The sequence below is a fragment of the Furipterus horrens genome, unplaced genomic scaffold, assembly GCF_987537825.1.
Source record: "Furipterus horrens unplaced genomic scaffold, mFurHor1.1.pri manual_scaffold_3, whole genome shotgun sequence".
Classification (NCBI taxonomy): domain Eukaryota; kingdom Metazoa; phylum Chordata; class Mammalia; order Chiroptera; family Furipteridae; genus Furipterus; species Furipterus horrens.
In genome coordinates this window covers 63,440,278-63,462,263 of record NW_028327173.1, presented here as the reverse complement: position 1 = coordinate 63,462,263, position 21,986 = coordinate 63,440,278, and the positions used below count along the sequence as shown (strand labels likewise).

Genomic DNA, 21,986 nt, shown 5'->3' with positions numbered 1-21,986 from the left:
CAGCTAGGGCTTCCTGCTGAACTTTTGATGTTATCTCCCTCTACAGTCCTCCTTTGTTATCATACTTCAGCTACACTGACCTTCTTTCAGGTCTTAAGACTGAAAACTCATTCCTATCTTCAGACGGTGACATTTAGTGCTCCTTCTGTTCCTACTGTTTCCCCTCTCTTTACCTACTTGCCTCCTTAATAATCAAATTTCTGTATCTCCACAGAAGTGCTGCTCTTGGAAACCCTAGCTAAAGCATGTCACCTGCCCATCACTCTTTAGTACACTCTTCAATTGATTTCTCAGCTGTAATTAGTAGCTGATATTGTCTTATCTATTTATTATCTGCCCCCCTCTCACCTTTGGAAGCAAGGTCCTTCAAGGAAGGGCCATGTTTCTCTTATTTACTGCTATATCCTCAGCATTTAAAAAGATGCTGGAGCCCTGGCCAGCGTGGCTCAGTTGGTGGGACATCATCCAACAGGGCACATGCCTGGGTTACAAGTTCAGTCCCCTGTTGGGCTGAATCTCACATCAATGTTTTTCTCCCTCCATTCCCCTTTTCTAAAATCAATAAGTATGTCCTTTGGTGAGGATAAACTTTTTTTAAAAAAATATATTTTATTATGTTGTTACAGTTGTCCCAATTCATTTTCCTCTGCTCTCCTCCACCCAGTACTCACCTCCCCTCCAGCACTCCCACCCCCCTTAGTTTATGTCCATGGGTCGTGCATATAGTTCTTTGGCTTCATCCTTTCCTATATTATTCTTAACTTACCCCTGTCTATTTTGTACCAACCGATTATGCTTCTTAGTCCCTGCACCATTTCCCCATTTCTCCCCCTCCTCCCTCCCAGCTTATAACCCTTCAAATGATCCCCATACCTATGATTCTGTTCCTGTTCTGGTTGTTTGCTTAGTTTGTCTTTGTTTTTATTTTTTAGATTCAGTTGTTGATAGTTGTTTGTTGTCATTTTAATGTTAATAGTGTTGATCTTATTTTACTTAAATAAGTCCCTTTAACATTTCATATAATAATGGCTTAGTGATGATGAGCTCCTTTAATTGTACCTTGTCTGGGAAGCATTTCATCTGCCCTTCCATTCTAAGTGGTAGCTTTGCTGGATAGAGTAGTCGTGGTTGTAGGTCCTTGCTTTTCATCACATTGAATACTTCTTGCCAGTCCCTTCTTGCCTGCAAAGTTTCTTTTGAGAAATCAGCTGGTAGTCTTAAAGGAACCCCTTTGTAGATAACTCTCTGCTTTTCTCTTGCTGCTTTTAATATTCTCTTTTTATCTTTCACCTTTGGCGTTTTAATTATGATGTGTCTTTGGGTGGTCCTTTTTGGGTCTAGCTTGTTTGGGACTCTCTGTGTTTCCTGGACTTGTATGTCTCTTTCCTTCATCAAGTTTGGGAAGTTTTCCTTCATTATTTTCTCACATAAGCTTTCAATTTCTTGCTCTTCCTCTTCTCCTTCTAGCACCCCTCTGGTTCGGATTTTGTCATGTTTAAAGTGGTCCCAGAGGTTCCTAAGCCTCTCCTCATTTTTTTCAGTTCTTGTTTCCTCATTTTGTACTGGTTGACTTTTTTTTTCTTCCTTATATTCCAAATCACTGATTGGAACCCTGGTTTCCTTCCCTTCGCCATTGGTTTTGTGTGGATTTTCATTTGTTTCATTTAGCATAGACTTCACTTCTTCCCTGATGCGTTTGCCATACTTAAGCATATCTGTGAAATCTTCGAGCATCTTTATCACCAGTGTTTTGAACTCTTCATCTGTTAGGTTGGCTATCCCCTTGTTTAGTTCTCCCACTGGAACCTTGATCCGTTCCCTCCTTTGGGCCATACTTCTCTGTCTCCTCATCTTGACAGGCTCCTGTATTTGTTTACCTCTGTTTCTTAAATAGAGCTGTCACACCTGTTACATTGTAAGGGATGGGGCCTTAGATATTCATCAGAACAGGGCAACCTGTTTCACCATGTTGTGGCACTGTGTGTGGGGGAGAGGTCTGAGAAGGAACAATGCTACTTGCTCATCACTCACCCCTTTTCCAGGCACTTCTCCCACTTTCATATGGAACTGGCACTTCTCTAGCTGTTGCCCTGGCCCTTGTTCCCAGAGTGGGTGGGTCTGCAGATGTTCTAGGACCTCGAAGGCCCTTTAAGCAAGTGGACTCTGCTGAGAGACTGGCCAGTTTCTGCCTCTGCCCCAACCCCCACTGTCTGCACAGTCAGAAGCAATGAGGCTTTATTGTCCCTGGCGCTGACATCCTGAGCTGTGTGGTTTGGTCTGGTGCTGGGAGCACTCCCCAGGTGTCCCTCTCGACTTTTTTCAATGTTTGACTGCGCTTTCTGCTGGCCTGCTGCCACTGCCACCACACTGAATCCTTTCTGCCCCAGCTCTGCCCCTCCTACTTGTCTGGATGAGTATTTCTTCTTTATATCTGTGTTTGTTCGACTTCCATGCAGCTCAGTTTTCTGGAACTTCTGGTTGTCTCTGTTTTGAGGTAGTAATATTCCTTCTTAGTTGTGGAGGGAGATGCAGCATGTCTGTCTAGGCCTCCATCTTGTCCAGAAGTCAAAAAAAAATTTTTTTTTAAATCAGTGCTGGAGCCATAACTGGGTAGATCAGTTGATTGAAGCAATCATCCTGATATATCAAGCTTGCCGTTCAATCCCCAGTGTGGGCACACACAAAAAACAACCAATGAATACAAATACTCTCTCTGTCTGTCTCACCTCCACCTCCTCTACAATCAATCAATAAATATTTTTAAAAACAATGCTGGAACTGAAGGACATAGTAGGTTTAATAAATGTTTAATGGCTGATACATGCCTTTAACTTGAAACATTCCTGTTAAAATAGAAAGTGACTGATCATTCTCATTTTATAAACAGAAAAAGTGAGGCACAAAGAGTAGAAATAACTTGCCTAAGTAAAAGATTGATCTGGTAATAGAATCAATCTTTTGATTTCTAGTCCATTCCTTGAAGCTTTCTAATAAAATTGCTCATTTAAAGTACAGATGGCCAAATCATTGCCAACACTACAGATAATATTTTAATATTATGATGTAGGATTTTCAGAAATATCTCCTGACATTGTTTATTATCTTCAGTCAATTCAAATACTGAAGCAATAACTTTGCTGTAAATTGAGAATCCTAAAACTGGTTAATTCCATATGATTCTGTTACCCTTATAATTCTCAAGTACAGCTCAAAACACAGGATCCTAAAATCATTTGACATCTGTCAAACCATTATTCTATACTTTCTCCTCCCTGGCTCATTTTTCCAATTCTAAGAGTCTTAACAACAATGTTTCTATTTCTATTGTAAGGAAATTACCTACTTGTCCTACTCTAGTTCCCATTCATTCATTCATTCCTTCATTCAGTTTAGCAAAGCAGACACACATAAAAAAATTAATCACCTTGAGGAGACTAAGGAAACCAAGGATTCTAAAGTGAGATTTAAGCTGAAATTGAATGATTAGTGAGAAAAGAGTCAGTAGAACTGGGAAGAAGAAGATAAAAGGAGAAGGTAGGACAAGCAGATGTGGATGGGAGAGGGGACACCATGCCTGAAGGCCTGCATCCAAAAGGAGGCAAAATTCAGATGCTAGCACATCTTTTCCTGGATGCATTTCTTATCTCTTCCATCTAATTTAGGTGTTTTTCCTCTGTATTCCTATGCATAGAGTTCTGTAATTCCTATATCATAGTATTCATCAGGATGTATCATTACTGCTTAACTTGATTATCATTTCCCCATTGGACTGCTCTTTGTGGGCAGGGTCAAGATTGTGCCCACCTATTAGTATCAGCCCCTAGAACAGTGGTCAAATTCAGTAGGCACTTAATAAATACTTATTCAGCAAATGAACAGAAGAATGAATAAATAAATATCCCTTAAGAAAAACACTTGAATTTTAATAAAAAACACTCTACATAAAGCATGTTGCATTTACTATATTAAATAGAGTTGAACAATGATTTCCTGTTTTCTGTATTGAACTTATCAGCTATACCACTTAAACTATAACAGTAAAACAGTAAATATTAATAAGCATAAATTCTGTAAAACTTAAGTTTTTTATACTGATAAAAGATATGTAAATAACCTTTACCATGATATTGTTTGAATGTGCTTTGTTCATATTGCTTTTCAACTTTTATTAGTTCTTCTCTAATTCTTTGCAAATACCTTCTTTCTTCCTTGACTTGTTTCATTTGTTTGATAATCTTCTCTCCTAAAATATTAAAACCCATACTCATCAATGCCTAAAAGCTAAAAGATGTTTCATTTCTTAAAATATAGTGTGCAACCTTTAAATGTACTTAAAACAGCAGGAATAAATTTTACCCAAAATTCTATTTTTCTTCCTGCAGTATAGTATTTTCCCCTGTGGAAAACACTGAGGAGTCATTTCACTTTCTAAGAATGATACATAAGGGGATTTACATATATGTGAAGAGCACAGTATGTCCCATATATGTGTGAAACTTCTTTTGGAAATTTATCTTGGACCCAAAGGTATTGTACATAAATCTTACATGAAAAATGTAAATTTTAGAGTATATTTTTTAGAGCAGAAGTTATATGAATGACTAAACATATGCACTAATTAACATAAAATGTATATGCTTTAAAATAATATAAGTTTATGGTAAAACATACATAATAAAATATCATTTTAACCATTTTTAGTGTATAGTTCAATGGCACTAAATCACTTACAGCATCGTGCAACGACCACCACTATTCATCTTTGGAAATTTTTTTTTAACTTTTCAAACCGAATCTTGTTTACTCATCATACAATAATTCCCCATTAACATCATTTAACTTGATCTTACAGAATCATCAGTACTTATAGTGTCATCCTACTTACTCTCAATCTGTAATAAAGAGATCTCAGTTATTCCTGGAAAAATAGCAGGTTGACAAGGAAGTGAAGGAAAATCAATAAGATCTGGTAAGGTGATGCATTCTTTTTGACCTATCTGAAAGAAAACATGAAAATCAGTAAGATTTGGTAGGGTGTTCCATTATTTTCCCCCCATCTGTAAGCATTAGATTATGTATAACAGCAATGCATTTTTCTACTTATATGTTGATTTTTTATTTTGCTTATATTTATTTATACCTATAGACTCTTTTTTGTGCTCCAGCTTCTCCATTCCACTGTTACTTGGACATTATACATAGTAGCTTCAAATGTAAAACTTAAGAAAAAGAATCCATTACTGCTTTTGAAACATGATTTCCTTCTAAGATTTATGATCTTAGTTACTTTATGACAGGTAACATTTAAATTTTTCTAAGCTATGATTTTTTTCATTTTGAGTCAATTTTGAGTCAATTATATTTATTTAGAAAATTGGAGACTATCACATTTTCAAATTTTTGCACAAACCTTGTTTTTATATATTTTATCTCTTCTGAATTTGTGTTCTATCACTTTTGTGTCTCCTGATTTTTGTGTTCCTGCCTATTTTTGGTAAAGCACCTCAAGCCTTACAGATGTTGATGTTTCTCCCTCTACCACTTAATAGATCTTGAACTTTCAATTCTGCTAGTATTTTTTTACTTCTGTAACTTATTCGTTTCTACTTTATCTTTCTTAAGTCTTTAATATTACTTTGTTTTATTATTCTTTTTCAAGTTTGTTATTTTATTTTCTTAACTGATAAAGTCAGGTTCTCACAGAATAATGGCAACCACCTAGATCAGAATCTCTCCACACATCCTCCCAACTACTATAAAAAGAAAGCAAATAAAATCACCCATAACTTATGTCTACAGCACAACTAGGACACAGAATTCTTTAATTTACAGTGCTTTAATTTACATGTCGGTGGGGAAATAAACACACTAGACCAGCAGAGTGTGTTCAGGAGTCAACAACTGAGCAGACTCAGAAGTGACTATGCATTAGAGAGAACTATGTGGACCCAGAGAGAGAAGATAACTAGTAGGGGCTCCTACTGGTTAACTGGGCTCAAAATCTAAAGAACAGCCTAGCAGCCATTTCTACACAGGGGCCTCTCACACAAAGTGCACTTCACAGAGAATCCTGCACTGAAGTACCTGTCTTTGCACTGAACTGCTTGCCTGCACTGTGTTTCTGCCATCTGAGCCACCCCTTAGAAAGGAGTTCCTAGAATCCCATTTTAACCCATAGGACTCATGCTTTCCCGATCCAATCAGAGCTGCTTATCTATATCCCCATCAGCATTTTCATCTTCACTGACCAATTGGAGCAGCTCCATTCTGATCAATTAGAAAAGTACCATTTGGACCAAACTACAAGTGAATTTGGAGTTCTCATTTGCATAAGAACAGACCAATCAGGGACCAGGGGTGGAGACTTCTGTCTATATGCCAGCTCCCCTATGGGTCAGGGAGCCCACTTACCCTTTCCACCAAAGACTGAAGATTGTTTCCCTGGCTGAGCTGAAACATCGAAGATATCTTGCAAGAGCAGAGTAGAACAGACAGACCTATGAAAGACAGAACAGAGTGGCAGAGAATGGAGCACACTAGTGCAGTGCAAAGCAGACCAGAATGGAACACAACAGAGCAGAACAGACAAGTGAGGAGCAAAGCACAGCTGTCTAGATGGAGAGGGGCCTGGTCCCACATCACAGCCCTGCTGCATCACAATTGAGCTGTTTTGCACTGAGTAAAGTTTCCTTCTTCACCGTAGCCTAATTTGGAGAATCCTGTTGGCGTTGAATTGGTGCCAACAACCATCAGTTGACAAGTATGAACAGATAACACAGTAAACATCAACCACAGTTTTATCTGAAATAAGAGGCCCCTCCCATGCAGTAAAGAAATATTTAGAGTAAGAAGATCTGGTAAATAAGAGCACTTTCTGTGAGGAATCCAGAAGAAATGGGCTTGTAAAATGTAGGGGCAGAGGTGGCAATCATGGGAAGATATGGCTTCTGAGAAGAAAATGTTTTGACAATGTGAGGTGTTCCTTTGGGCCTAGGTGGTGAGAGTAAAGAACAAAGTGGCCACGATAAAAGCTCTGAAGAATGAAGTTAGTAGAAAAAATATCCAAAGAAAACAAACCCCTTCCCTCTCAAACCTCCTTTATTTAAAAATAAATAGCTGCATTTTGTTGTTCCAACAGAAGAGGGTGCTCCTAACCTAAGAAGCAGAAAAGCCATCAAAATACCATTCTCTTCCTCTACAAGAACACCTGTTATTACTGATAAAGAAAAATCCAACACAACATAACATGAACAATATCTACAAAACAATCTAGCATTCACCCAGATAGTTTTGTAAACTCCTCAAAATTGAACTTAGAAGCAAAATAGAGATAGACTCACAGAGAGAGAAAGCAAGCTGACAGCTCTGAGTGGGGGAGCTGGGAGGATGGAAGGATCAAGCAAAAAAGAAACAAAAGAAAGAAGTCATGAACACAAAAACAGTGTAGTGATTGCAGGGCTAAGGGTTTGGATGGAGGTGGGAGATGGTATAAAGGGGATAAATGGTGATGGACAAAATATAAATAAATAAATAAGTACCCTCAAAATTGAGAACTAATTCAAAACAAGTTTAAGAAACAGGCATCTATAAAGCAGATAAAACGTAACACTCCCAACCTAGATAAAATATAACTAAGCAAGCTTTTGCAGATATTAACAAACATTATAAATAAAAAATTAATAACTCAGAATAAAAATGAAAAATTAATAGGAAGGCATGAAATAAAAGTTGGCCAAATAGAAGAAATTAAAGAAAAAAATTGTCTCATAAATAAATAAATGAGCCATTATCCAAGGAGGAACAGATAGGACCAAATATATAGTAAGGATAATAAAGAATATAAATAAAAGGGGTAAAGAAAATGAAACAAATAGTAAAATAGGTCAGAGAAAAAGTAACAAATATAAAAGGTAAAGATAAAGATAACACTAATTGTGGCCCTTGAAAAAGAAAAAAATAATGGAAAATATCTGCTATTTAAAGTGTTTTCTAATTTTAGAAAACATTCTTGAAACAAAAGAAATCCTGATTTTCATACTGAAGAAGCTCACTGTGTATCTAGTAGAGCCTGATCTAGAATTCTTAACTGAGATACAGCTTGGTAAAGTTATTACACATTAAAGAAATCCTCTGTCTTTCTAGACTGAAACACCCAAGCCTGTTTCTAAAGAAAAAAAAATCTGGGTGGTGTCATACTTTTAAATAGAAATATATTTAAAAAGATATCAATAGAACAACATTTTTAAGAAACTCAAGGGGAAAAAAGAGTGAGCCAAGGATGGTAGATCCAATCAAGCTATCCTTCAATATAAAGACTCTAGAGCAGGGATTAGCAAACTTTACTGATAAAAGGCCAGACAGTAATAATTTAGGATTTGTCGGCCACATATAATCTTTGTCACAATTCTTTTTTTAACAACTCTTTAAAAATGTAAAACACACATAGGATAATCCCACAGCTAAAATAATACTCAAGAGGTAAAAACTAAACGTGTTTCCCTTAGGATAAGGAACAAGGCAGTGATATGCATTTTCACCTCTCTCATTCAACATAGTCCTGAAAGCCCTGGCCACAGCAATTGGACAAAAAGAAGAAATAAAAGGCATCCAAATTAAAAAGGAAAAAGTTGAAGTGTCATGTCAAGTGCAAATAACATGATACTATATACAGAGAACCCTAAAGATTCCGCCAAAAAACTAGTAGAACTGATAAATAAATTCAGTAACATAGCAAGATACAAAATAAATATTCAGAAATCAGTAGCATTTTTATACAACAATAATGAACTATCACAAAGGGAAACTAAGAAAACAAATCCATTTACAATAGTATCAAAAATACAAAATATGTAGGAATAAATTTTACCAAGGAAATAAAAGGCCTGTACTTGGAAAATCATGACCCTGAAGAAAAAAATTAAAGAAGATACAAATAAATGGAAGCATATACCATGCTCATAGATAGGAAGAATTAACATCATTAAAATGTTCATACTACCAAGAGCAATCTAAAGATTCAATGAAAATACCAGTAGCTTTTTTCACAGAACTAGAACAACTAATCCAAAGATTTATATGAAACCACAAAAGACACTGCTATCTTGAGAAAAAAGAACCATGTCAGAGGTACCATGCTACATGATATCAAATTATATTACAAGGCTATACAATCAAAACAGTATGGCACTGGCATAAAAACATACATATAGAATAACAGAACATAATAGAGTCAAGAAATAAACCCATGCTTATATGGTCAACTTTAAATTAACAAAGGAGGCAAAAACATACAATGGGGTAAAAACAGTCTATTCAATAAATGGTGCTGGAAAAATTGGACAAATAAATAAAAAGAAATGAAACTAGGCCACCTTCTTACTCCATATGCAAAAATAAACTAAAAATGGAGTACACTTAAATGTAAGACTTAAAAGCATAGAATCCTAGAAGAAAACCTAGGCAGTAAAATTTCTGCTATTTCTCTTAGCAATACTTTTTTCTGATATATCTTCTCAGGGAAGGGAAACAAAAGAAAAACCAGATGCATGGGACTACATCAAACTAAATGTATTTCCAAAGCAAGGGAAAAAATCAACAAAACAAAAAGACAGCCTATTGAATGGAAGAAGATAATTCACCAGTGACATCTTATAAGGCATTGATATCCAAAATTTATAAAGAACTCATATAACTAAACACCAAAAACAATCAATCCAATTTAAAAATGGGCAGAGGAACTGAGCAGACACTTGTCCAAAGAAGACATACCGAGGGCCAACAGACATAGGAAAAGATATTCAACATCACTAATCATCAGAGAGATGCAAATTAAAGCCACAAGATATTATCACTTCACACTTGTCAGAATGATTATCATCAATAAGTCAACAAACAACCAATGTTGGTGAGGATGTGGAGAAAAGGAATCCCTTGTGCACTGTTGGTAGAAATGCAAGCTGGTGGCAGCCACTATGGAAAACAGTATGGAAGTTCCTCAAAAAAATTTAAAATGAGACTGCCTTATGACAGCAATTACACTTCCAGATACATATTCAAAGAAACCCAAAACACTAATTCAAAAGAATATATATGTACCCCTATGTTCATGGCAGTGTTATTTATAATAGCCAAGATATGGAAGCAACTCAAGTGCCCATCAATAGACAAGTGGATAAAAAAAGCTGTGGTACACATGAAAAAATGCTCAACATCATTAGCCATCAGGGAGATGCAAATAAAAACCACAACGAGATACCATTTTACACCAGTCAGAATGTCCATCATCAACAAATCAACAAACAAGTGCTGGCGAGGATGTGGAGAAATGGGAACCCTACTGCACTGTTGGTGGGAATGCAGATTGGTGCAGCCACTATGGAGAACAGTATGGAATTACCTCAAAAAACTAAAAATGGAACTGCCTTTTGAACCAGCAATTCCACTACTAGGATTATACCCGAAGAATCTTGAAACACCAATTCAAAAGAACTTATGCACCCCTATGTTCATTGCAGCACTGTTTACAATAGCTAAGTGCTGGAAACAACCTAAGTGCCCATCTGTAGATGAGTGGATCAAAAAACTGTGGTACGTTTACACAATGGAATACTATGTAGCAGAAAGAAAAAAGGAACTCCTGCCATTTGCAACAACATGGATGGAACTAGAAAGAATTTTGCTTAGTGAAATAAGCCAGGCAAAGAAAGAAAAATACCATATGATATCACCTAATACAGGAAACTAAAGAACAACACAAACAAACGAACTAAATAGGACAAAGAGTAGAATAGTAGTCAATAGGGGGGAGGGGAGAGGGAGAGAAGGGGGATAAGTAAGGGAAAGGTTTAGTCAAAGAACATATATAAATAACTCATGGACATGGACAACAGGGAGGGATATAATTGCGGGAGAGGGGGTGGGCTGGGTGGGGAAGAGAAATGGGGGGAAAATGGGACAACTGTAATTGAAAAACCAAAAATAAAAAAATAAATAAATAAAAATAATAATAAAGGTCAATACTTCTTATGGAGAAAAAAAGTTGTGTTTTATATATATACACACACATATATATATATATAATGAAATATTACTCAGTCATAAAAATAAAATATTACCATTTATGAAATCATGGATGGACCTAAAGGGTATTATGTCTAGTGAAATAACTCAGTCAGAGAAAGTCAAGTATTGTACCATATGATTATCCTTATATGTGGAATCTCAAGAACAATATAATATAAATGATCAAAGAAGATAGAAACAAACTCATATACACAGAGAACAGACTGATGGTTGCCAGAGGGGAAGGAGATTGGCAGACTGCATGAAAAAGGTAAAGGGATTATGAAGTACAGATTGGTAGTTACAAAACAGTCATGGGAATATAGAGTGGAACACAAGGAATATAGTCAGTAATATTGTACTAATTATGTATTATGCCAGATGGTACTGGTGATATCAGGAAAGCACTTTGCTAGGTATATGACTGTCTCACCACTATGCTGTACACCAGAAACTAATAAAAAATAACAGTGAATTTAAACTGTAATTGAAATATTAAAATAATAAAAATATAAAAACACATTCTTAAATCGCAGGCCTTACAATACAGCCTGCAGGCTTAGTTTGCCTACCTCTGCTCTAGATGAAATTTTAAGGATGGAAGCAGTAAGGGAATATTGTACCAAGGAGCCATTTCTGTTATAAGTTGAGATTGATCCAATTAACTGATGACTGAAATTTTTTCTGCAAAAGAATGTGAACATATTATTTATAGATCTGAGACTGAAACAGAGGTGAAGGGAATATAACTAGAAACATAGTAAATGTTATATTCTTTGACAAAGTAGAAAAGGCACAACTAAAAATACATGAGAGTAGAAAAGAGGAAAAAAGGAGATTTTTTTTTTCCCTGAATTTAACAGGTAAGAGTCACAAGATAATTTTAGAGGTAACTAGTCAAAAGCAGAGGCATCAATTTAAAAAAGAATAAAAAGGGGGATTAAGAATCCTAAAACAAAAATACAAAACACTTCAACAAAAAAACAACGAAGAGGGACAAAAGTGCAAATAAACCACATAGCTATAACATAAGATAAAATGACAAACCTGGCATTGTCCAACATATCAGCGCCATCGATAATGTAAATGGGGGTAATTCATTTACTAAGTAAAAAATATTTTCAAACTGGCTCATAAAGTAAAACCCAACTCTAGACTGTATGTAAAAAAACATACCTAAAACAAAGCAATTCAGAAAAGCTGAATAAAAAGTGGGAAAGAAAGATAAGGGGGCATAAGAAATAGGTGAACATAAAGAAAGCAAGAAGTGATATTCAATAAGGGAGTATTTAGTCCAAAATAGCATTAGATGAGTCCAAGAAGGACACTTGATAATGCAGAAGTAGTAATATTAATATTCACATAAGAATAACTTTGAACCAAACAACACATAGAAATCTGAATAAATCAGAAACCACAGTAGATGTAAGGATAAAAAGTAACACTCTAATAAGAGGAGATTTTAATGAACCATTTACAGTTCAAAACATAAAAAGAGACTGTGGAAAAAATAAATATGTGGAATACTTAAACAATGTATTCAGCAAGGTACACTATAGACATGGCATGAATAGAGAAAGATATTTGCAACATACATAAGCACCAGTTTTTAGTGTATCACTAATCAGTAATCAATGGCAGACAACCCAATAGAAAAACTTGAAAAGCTACTTCCAAAAAAAGTTACCAAAATGGGTCCACATAATATAAAATCATGATCAATTTTAAGGGCATTCTGGGAAGTAAAAATTCCAACCACAGTGAAATAGCATTAATCACCCATCAGACTGACAAAAACTTTAAAGCATGAGGATAGTATGTTTTATTGATATCCAACAACAGAACATTATTTGTTGAAGATCGCATGCCTTTGATCCAATATTTAATCATAGATATGTGGGGGCTCTGAGCTGTGATTCTCCCACCAGTGCTTGTCTGGGACTTCATTCATCATTCCAATCCACAACGCATTGAGCATCATTGGTTCAGCTAGACTACAAAACACAAGTGGCAGCTCTAGCTGCAATGCCTCTTGGATCACCTTCTTTTCCTTTGGGCCCACTCAAAGTTGGCAGCCTTTTAGATTACTTGATTAAAAAAAATTTTTTTTAAAGATTGGATCAGCAATCCAAATGTGGTAAATCTCTCTCCAAACTCCAAAGGAAGTCCATCGAGTGACTCATTCTCAGTGGTACCTGGCTTTCCCTTTAAAGGACATACCTCAACATGTCCCAGACTGTGGAACTTCCAGAAAGTTCACTGAATTGACAGGTCCCTGAATTTTCTTGAGGATTAGCTCTCATCCCCTAATCTCTAAGGTTAGAAAATTTAAACATTTTAATCTGCAATTTCATTTTTTTAAAGATTTTATTTATTCATTTATTTATTTTTAGAAAGAAGGAAAAGGAGGGAGGAGAAGAAGGAGAGAAACATTAATGTGTGGTTGTCTCTCACACACCCCCAAATGGGGACCCGGCCTGCAACCCAGGCATGTGCCCTGGCTGGGAATCAAACCAGCAACTCTTTGGTTCACAGGCCGGCACTCAATCCACTGAGCCACACCAGCCAGGGCTGCAATTTCATTTTAATTTCAGTATAAACATTAGGTTTCAATATCACATTTAAAGAAATACCTTAAAATCATACCTGACTGTCATCTCTTCTAGTGTTATTAACTCTGTCATCTTCATTTTTTTCCAAGAAACTGACTTAAAAGAAATGAGAGATTTGAAAGTCATATTAAAAAATATTTCTATATATATTAGCCTTTCATATTTTATTTAATCTTCTATCGTCGTCGGCGGCGGCGGCAGCCGTCTGTCTCGAGAGACGATGGTGTAGCTTCTTAAGAGTCTATCTGCACCGCCGAGAATGGCTGTGCAGTCCAACTCGGGAGTGACACGGTATCTGTCTCCTCCCGTGTTGAATCGACATCTTGCGATGACGCTGGAGTGTCCTCTCCAGTGAAGCTGAAGCTACAGAGCCTGGGCAGGGTGATATGGAGGGTCTGCTGTTGCCCATGCAGCAGACCCCCCCTCTCTTCGCAGCTGAAGGGCCCAAGGGAAAGACGGAGTCAATACAGCTTGGCTTCAGGTGCGCCGCAGGAGTTGCGGGTGTTGACTACAACGTCAAACCGCCTTAGGGACTCCGGCTCCGGATTTTCTGTCGGGGTTTACTCTCTTAGCCTTTCCCCTGAAGAGGTATGCCGCAAGGCAGCGGAGGTTTTTTGGAGTCAGAGTTTTCCTTCTCTGATGTGCCCTGACTGGAAGATCGAACCAGCGACACTTAGCTCGCAGGCCGACGCTCAATCCACTGAGCCAAACCAGCCAGGGTTAATCTTCTATAAACACAGATAAAACACTAAATATTTTTGAAGTTAGCCTGAGACCATTATCAAATTATCTTTTAATCTCTTTAATGATGACTATAAACTACATTTAGTATTAGTAATAAAATTGTGTTTTATTATATTACAACTAAATTCAAATCATAGTCCAATGTCTATCACAAGGTAAAATAACTGGAAATTTTATAAACATATTTTGTTTGTAGTTCTCTTGTGAATAATAGTTTATAAAGTTCCTTATCTTGCATATAATTTAAGTACTATAATTTTGAATGAAAAGATACCAATATGAAACTCAAGCATACTGATTAGTTTACCGATAACCAAGAATCAAAGAGAAGCTGAAAAACTGATTTTAAGAAATGCAAATGAAGACAGAATTGTTCTGTAATTAGGTTGGCCTTGATGACAAAAGGATTATAAAAGAAATAAATTTAATTTGAAATATCACTGATTTAACTTATATCTTTGTTCTAGTTAGAAATCCTTATAACAGTACCCTGGACATCTCACTTTTCTTATAGTTTAGATTATAACACGTGCAGTCAATATTTATACTACTTACCTTTTTTGCTGCTGAAAGAGTCATTATTTTCCAATGATCCTGAAGATTCAGCATTTCCAAATTGATTGTTTTCCAGTTTGTTTTTCTTTTGGAGTGTCTTCCCCCCCAGTTGATGTTAATGTTTATCCAAGGCAAATACAGTTCATAACATAAAGAAAATATTAAACTAAAATTTTGTTTTTATATGAACATACTCTTATCCTGTCCTACGGTTCAGAATATTCATGAACTTTACCATACATAATAGAAGGTAACAATTTCCAAGGTGATTTTTATGACATATTTTATGAAAATGAAAGGAGGATTCTTTGGTCAATTCAGTTTGGGAAAAATTGGATTAAACAACTCTAATAGAAACACAATCTTGTATACACACACCCACACACACACACTCCTACTGTAAGATTTCTCTGTTTTTATGTACAATGTGAATTTTCTAGAGGAAGGTAAGATGGGTTTTACTCAAACTTAATTGTATTAAGTGTTGTTTTTTTCATGTAGTATTCTGAGGCACCTTCTCTGGAAATTCCTGGTATAAATACAGAGCATAAAATTTCATTTGTATTTCACATAATTTCCACTTATAACATCTCCTTTCATTTTAACAGAATTATGAATCTGGCAGTGATAATGTTGATTTTTTCCCCCTTAAATCAATTTTTAACTTAGAAAAATTAATGTCATATTACTATCTGAAAAGTCATTTTATAAGGAATGTCACAATATTTTGCAACCAGAAAGCCTATTAGTTTAATTTTAGTCTGACTGCTACCATTTATTTCCCAGGTGGCACTGGAGTAATCATTTAAGGATAACAAATGAAATTTTTCTAAAAAATATATTCAATGAAAAATGAACAAAAAATAGATACACCAGCTGTTTAAGAGCTACTAGTAAAATACCACTCCCCCACACCCCCCCAAAAGAAACAATACAGAACTCATTTGATTCTGAGTGACATTTTGATAGGTGTGGAGCATGTACCTCTTATTCTTAGTAACAATTTGGAGGATGATGTACTGCACCATTTTTAAAAACTATGTTTTGAACTGTGAAATGTTTGCCTGGCAAAAAAGGGAGTAAAGAATTTAAGCAAAGGAAATGGCATTTGCAGGATACAGAGTACTAATTATGCTGCATTTTTGGCGATCATGAAAAATTCAGTATGATTCTAGCATTTTGTTGTAAAGTATGGGCATTAGTCAAACCATAAGATTTCAAGTCCTGGTACTGTCATAGCTGGTGTGACCTGAGGTAAGTTATTGCTCTAATTTCAGTTTCCTTATCTCTAAAATGACACAGTTCATGTAAAGCACCCAGCACAATACCCAATCCTTAGAAGTCTCTTCAAGTTCTGACTTCCATTCCACCACATTTCCTAATTCAGTTATTATCCCAGTGTGTTCTCCATATGGTCGCCAAAGTTGTTTTTCTGGAACCTAAATCCAATCATGCCACTCCTGTTAAAAACTTCAGCATGCTTCCCATTGCGTTTGTAATTCCTTAGCCTTCTGCAAGAAAGGTTCTTGCTGTTCAAGTCCCTACCTACCTCTCCAGTTGTACTTCATGGTACTTGTTCCTTCCAGTCAGTCCTACCCCTTAACTATAATAATAGCACTAATAATAATCATAGTTAAAAATATTGAAAAATTATTGAACCAACTAACTGATTGAGCAAATCCTGAAAACTCCATTGATATCATGATCTACGTGAAGGAAGCCTTCTGTAGTTAGGCAGTGAACAACCTGCATGGCCCAACATTTGTAACCCTGGGTTTGAAGTCAGAGTATGAGGGTTCTCTATGACACCTTAAGGAAACTTAGGCTTTAAGTAGTAACCCAATGAATCTTTCAAGGGTTTTTAAGCAGGGACACAGATAATCCAACTTGTAACAAGAAGGATTCTGACAGGCGTCTAGAGGATAGGTCGGAAAGGAGATTATAAACCAAGAGGCCAGTCAAGATGGTTGTTAAGGTTCTTTTACCTCAGAATTCTTCTACAATAAGGAAAACTTCAAAGCTTAAAGTCTGAATAGGTGGAAGAACGATGAAAGCAAAGAAGTCAAAAAAGTATACTGGTTCAGGGGTAATGATGGAGTCAAGTATCAAACATGTTAAAGTTGAGTGATGTCAAAAATGTGAAGATGTATAAGGAAGACTTGTAAGAAAGAAGAGAAGGTAGTTAATGGAAAGGAATATCCATTTCAATGTGTAAAAATGGGTAAAGCAATACTGTACTTCTTTTCTCCTTTATTAAAGGGCCTCTAAAACATACTGTGCATGTTCTTATCAGCCATATTTGATAATGTCACAATGTTAGAGCTCCGATATTTTGAATTCTCACACTAGTAAACAACAATTTGGCAATTTTAAGAACTACACAACTATCATCAATAAATGGTAAAATACTAAGAAACCCTATCTCATATCATGCATTAAAATTAATTCCTGGTAGACTAATGAACTGAATGTGAAAAGCAAACCATAAAATGTTTGCATGATAATCCAAGACCCTATTTGCATGATCTCAGGGTAGAAAAGGAGTTTTTAAAGAAGACTTAAATAACACTAACCATAAAAGAGAGTGCCACTAAACTTGACTATATTAAAATTTAAGAACTACAGTTCCACTGCTGCTTAGGATGTAGAAAGACAGAGTGCTCTGTTCTGAACGAGAAGAATAAGGCAAATCATCTATAAAACAGCTTCTCTAGAAGTAGTCAGAAAGTTAAAGTTGCAAAGAACTGAATTAAAATTCCCTCTGAGGATAAAATAAAATAATTGTTTCACCTTTGGCAGAGCACAGAAGGCATTGGTAACTGCTATCAAAAGAAGTAAGAAGAAAACAGCTAAAATTTTAAGGAACTGTAAAGGCCAATGTGGATTACCAAGAGAGTTTAGAATCTCTAGGATCCCCAGACACAAAGTGGATTTAATACCTAATAGCAAGCTTCTTGCCATGTGGCTGTATCATATGCTCACAAGAAAGACTGGGGAAGGGCAGGAAACCTAAAAGAGCCATTAGTGGCACACAGGTATGAAACACCATCCTTCTCAACACTTCTCTCAATCAAAGGAAAAGCCTTAGTCAATGGGGGAAAAGCAGGAGGAAACTCTCCAGTCACAGAACCCAGGTAAAAATCCAGTGGCTCTCAAGGAGGGATAGAAGCAAAACAGGTTAATTTCCCTGGCACCATTAGCCTTGAACAGTTTTTATCACCAAGGGGGAAGGAAACCCTCCCACTAACAGTCCTAGGCAAAGGCTAAAGGAAGGGTAGAAGCAAAAGCTGTTGGGATCATCATAGACTCAGATTTATGCAATGATACAAAGCATAGTTACTACTGCAGAAGAAAGGTGATGTGAGCAGAGAGACACACAAGGTTGTAAAGTTCTTTTAAGAAGAAAAAGAATAACCAAAAAACAAATCCATTACTTAGAAACAGCCATTAAACTTCTAAAAAAATGCTAGGACAAATGCATGAAGCTGTATTTAGAAAAATGTTGCTCACAGCAACTATTCATAATAGCAAAAACAATACAGGGTTGGATAAATAAATTATACCACAAGGGATTCTATAGTGATGTAGATCTATGTTTATTGATATGAAATATCTATAGTATGTCCTAAATAAAAGAGGCTTTAAAAAGTTTGTGTGTGTCATTTTTAAAAGTTAAAAAATATTTATTATATATAAGAACTAAAAAAAGTAACTGGAAGAATACACATCAAATACTAACAAAAGTTGTCTATGACAGAATGATTGTTCATCTTTATTTATTTATTGCACAAAATTCATAAATACTCCCACCAAAGATTTGGGAGGGGTGTGTGTAAGTAGCATGGTTCAGGAATCTGGCTAATAGCCCATGGTGTGAAATATGACACTACTCACAGCTTTAGGTAGGGAAATTGCCCCACTTCATTAGCCACTTGACCTTGCACTTTTCAGGAATACTGGCACTCCACTCTGAATTTTTTTCCAGATCTTTTTCCCCTTTAACCTTGAAGTGATGCTATGAGTGTAAAGCAATATTTAATATTGCAGAGACACACCTAGGTAAAGAAGGAGGTAAAGGCTCTAACATCTTACTGGTATCGATAATAAAATAGGTGGATTTTATCCACAAGTCTCGTCAGAAATAGTAAATCACATGAGAACAGTAAATGTTAAATGTGCCTGTGGTTAAAGAAAGTGCTAAGTCTGGAAGGTCACTGGGTATAGTGTAAACTTAGAATATAAGAATTGCTATAATTGCAGGGAGAAATAATGTAAATGTTTAAGAACAAGTGTGTTTCACAGCTGTAATAGCTATTGTCATTAGCCTTAGAGGGATTTATTTCATTAATAGATATATATTTACTTTTTCATCAAAAATAGTTATTTACTGTATGGATTAAGGTAAAATAAATAGAGTGTAGTACCAACTTTATTTATAAAGTTTACTTTAATTTTTTAAATTAACTACCAGTTCTTAAGAGCTGAATTATTAGTAAATTGATGCATCTAATAAGATTTTAAAAATCTAAAATTTTCTGAAATACAAATGTCTACTAACATTAAAGTTGTTTTACTTTGGTTTAAAATACTCTTTTGCTAGCTAAGAACCTTCTGGATTTAAAATAATACCAAGGTTATATGCAGTAATCATTTCCTTCCTTTCTCTTTTAGCCTTACTTTATTTGAAACTATAATAATATAAAAGAAGTAAAGGTGGTAGAGTTAATTTAAGTGATTTGATTTTGTTCTATTTTAGCATAGTACTTAAATTGTTTCTTTCTTCCACTTGGTGAAACTATTTTTAAAATTCCCAAATTGAACTGTAGCTTCCCCTTTTATGGTGCCCATACTTGTAAGGCTAGATTGGCCCAGAATTTGCTTACAGACCTGAGTGCTGAAATATACTATAATAACCTCTTTGTCTCTCCCATTGCAGTTGAAATAACCTTCTTCCTGATTCTTGTTAAGAAGCTTATTTTCTAAAAAACTTGGATCTGTTCCAGATTCTTCCTTTGACAGAGTTACACTAACTGGTCTGTGGATTATTTTGACAGCCTCAGCAATACCATTATTAGTCTTCTGCCCATCTAAAGAAACTGTGATGATGAATAAATATTTCCAAAATTATCCATTATAGGGAGCAAATATAATTCTGGTTGAAGAGCCTAAAACATATATGAAATTTTAAATAATTAGTAATTTAAAAACAGTAAGTTAAACAATTAACCAATAAGAAATCAGCATAAGTTTAAAAGGTCATGTTACATACATATGGAGGAACAAATTATTTGAGTTTCAGTTCTGATTCTTGTTTTGCCTTCACCTAGAAATAAATAAATGAGAAAATATTAAAGCTTCTGTAAGATTTTTCAATTTTTATGCCTTTTTTTTTTTTCAGAAGGCACATATCTTTGACATAAATATAGAACCTAAAAGCTGGTAACTAAGGCTAGATTCTAGAAAATGTAGAATATAATTCTATTTCTATTTCTGTATTAAACATAATAGAAATTCTTTGTCATTTAATATAATAATTATGGCCATCATTTGCATGAGCACACTGTGTGCCAGGCACCAATCTCAGTGTTTTCCGTATATTATCTCAGTTAATACTCAAAATTCCAAGTGAAAGGCACACATATCTGTAGTTCACAGAGAAGACTGAGGCAAAGAGAAGTTAAGTAATTTCCCAAGATTTTATAACTAGGAATTTTCCAAGCTGGGATTCAAAACCAGGTAACCTGGCACCAGAGTCTAACATTGTATGCTTTACTTCCTAAATATTCATTTGTCGTCCATCAAATATTGAGGGCATACTATGTATGTGTCAGGCAGTGTCGTATATGGTGGGGATACAATGGTTCCTGCTCTTTTGTAGCTTAACATTCTACTTTGGGAGAACAGATGTTAAGTAAACATGATTTTGAATAGGGATTTATGAAAATAAAATAGAATGATGTAATAGAATGTACCTTAGAGAAAGGATATCTAAAAACAAGGTGGGCAGAGAAGGCCATTTAAAAAAGATAATACTTAAGCTGAGACCTGAATCATGAAGAGACAAGCTATTTGAAAATCAGGGATAAGTGATCTCTAGGCAAGTACAAATACCATAAATCAGAAGTGAGTTTGCTATTGAGGACCAAAGGAAGATTTTTGTGTCTGAAGTACAGAGTCAAGTAGAAAATAGAAGTAAATAAAATCTGAACATCAGCCCATTCTTTATGGCCTCCTAATCTCTTGCCTAACTGCTGCAAATGTTTCCTGGTTGCAATCCCTGCGTCTAGTTTCGTAAGGCTCTTATCCCGTCATCTTTTGCTCAAAAACTCCAAACTTTCAGGAAAAAAAACCCTTAAACTCATTAATCTGGCATTCAAAACTTTCAACAAACTACTTTTACAACTTGTTATCTACTATTCCCTTTCACACATGCAAAAATGAACCACTTGCTCTTTCTTCGTTGCCTGCTTCTCCACTCCTGTGCCCATTCTATTTTCTCTGCTCAGAAAGCTTTCCCACCCAACATCTTCACAAAATCAAGTATTTATCTCTCAAAATTTAAAATGAATATCACATCTTCCTTGAAGTTCTCCATCTCCCCTCTTCTCCTGCTGCAAGTAATCTCTTTTTCTTCTAAATATACAAAATATGCTATTTTATTTATTTATGTATTTTATCTTCATCACACTGAATACTCTTTAAGGACAGAATTGTTATCCAATTCTTTTTTCTCATTTTATAAGCAGAAAAACATCAATAAATATTTGTTGAAAATAATAAAATATTAGAAAAATTTTAGATGTTCGCTTAAATTACCTTTAAGATCCTTTCCAACCTAGGATTCTGTGATTAATATTTTGTAACTTCACATATTATGAAAAAAAAGTTATGAGAGTTGCTCATTTTTTCCTCATTTGAGGAAAACTAACCTAAAAAATCAGTAAGTTAATATTCTGGCAGATTAAAGAAACTCTAATTACAAAATATTTCTAATCTAGCTATTGATTCTAAAAA

At 35.3% G+C, this 21,986-nt stretch overlaps 1 protein-coding gene across 1 annotated transcript in view; it reads right to left on the bottom strand.

Annotated features, from left to right (window-relative positions):
• Positions 1 to 21,986, bottom strand: part of SPATA1 (spermatogenesis associated 1) — a 41,316-nt gene that overhangs the window by 7,295 nt on the left and 12,035 nt on the right. The window contains 9 exon segments of the mRNA XM_090268284.1: positions 1,471 to 1,474; positions 4,115 to 4,243; positions 4,886 to 4,997; positions 13,708 to 13,765; positions 14,969 to 15,039; positions 15,041 to 15,078; positions 19,916 to 20,077; positions 20,080 to 20,137; positions 20,242 to 20,295. Coding sequence (XP_090124410.1) covers positions 1,471 to 1,474; positions 4,115 to 4,243; positions 4,886 to 4,997; positions 13,708 to 13,765; positions 14,969 to 15,039; positions 15,041 to 15,078; positions 19,916 to 20,077; positions 20,080 to 20,137; positions 20,242 to 20,295 — 686 coding nt within the window.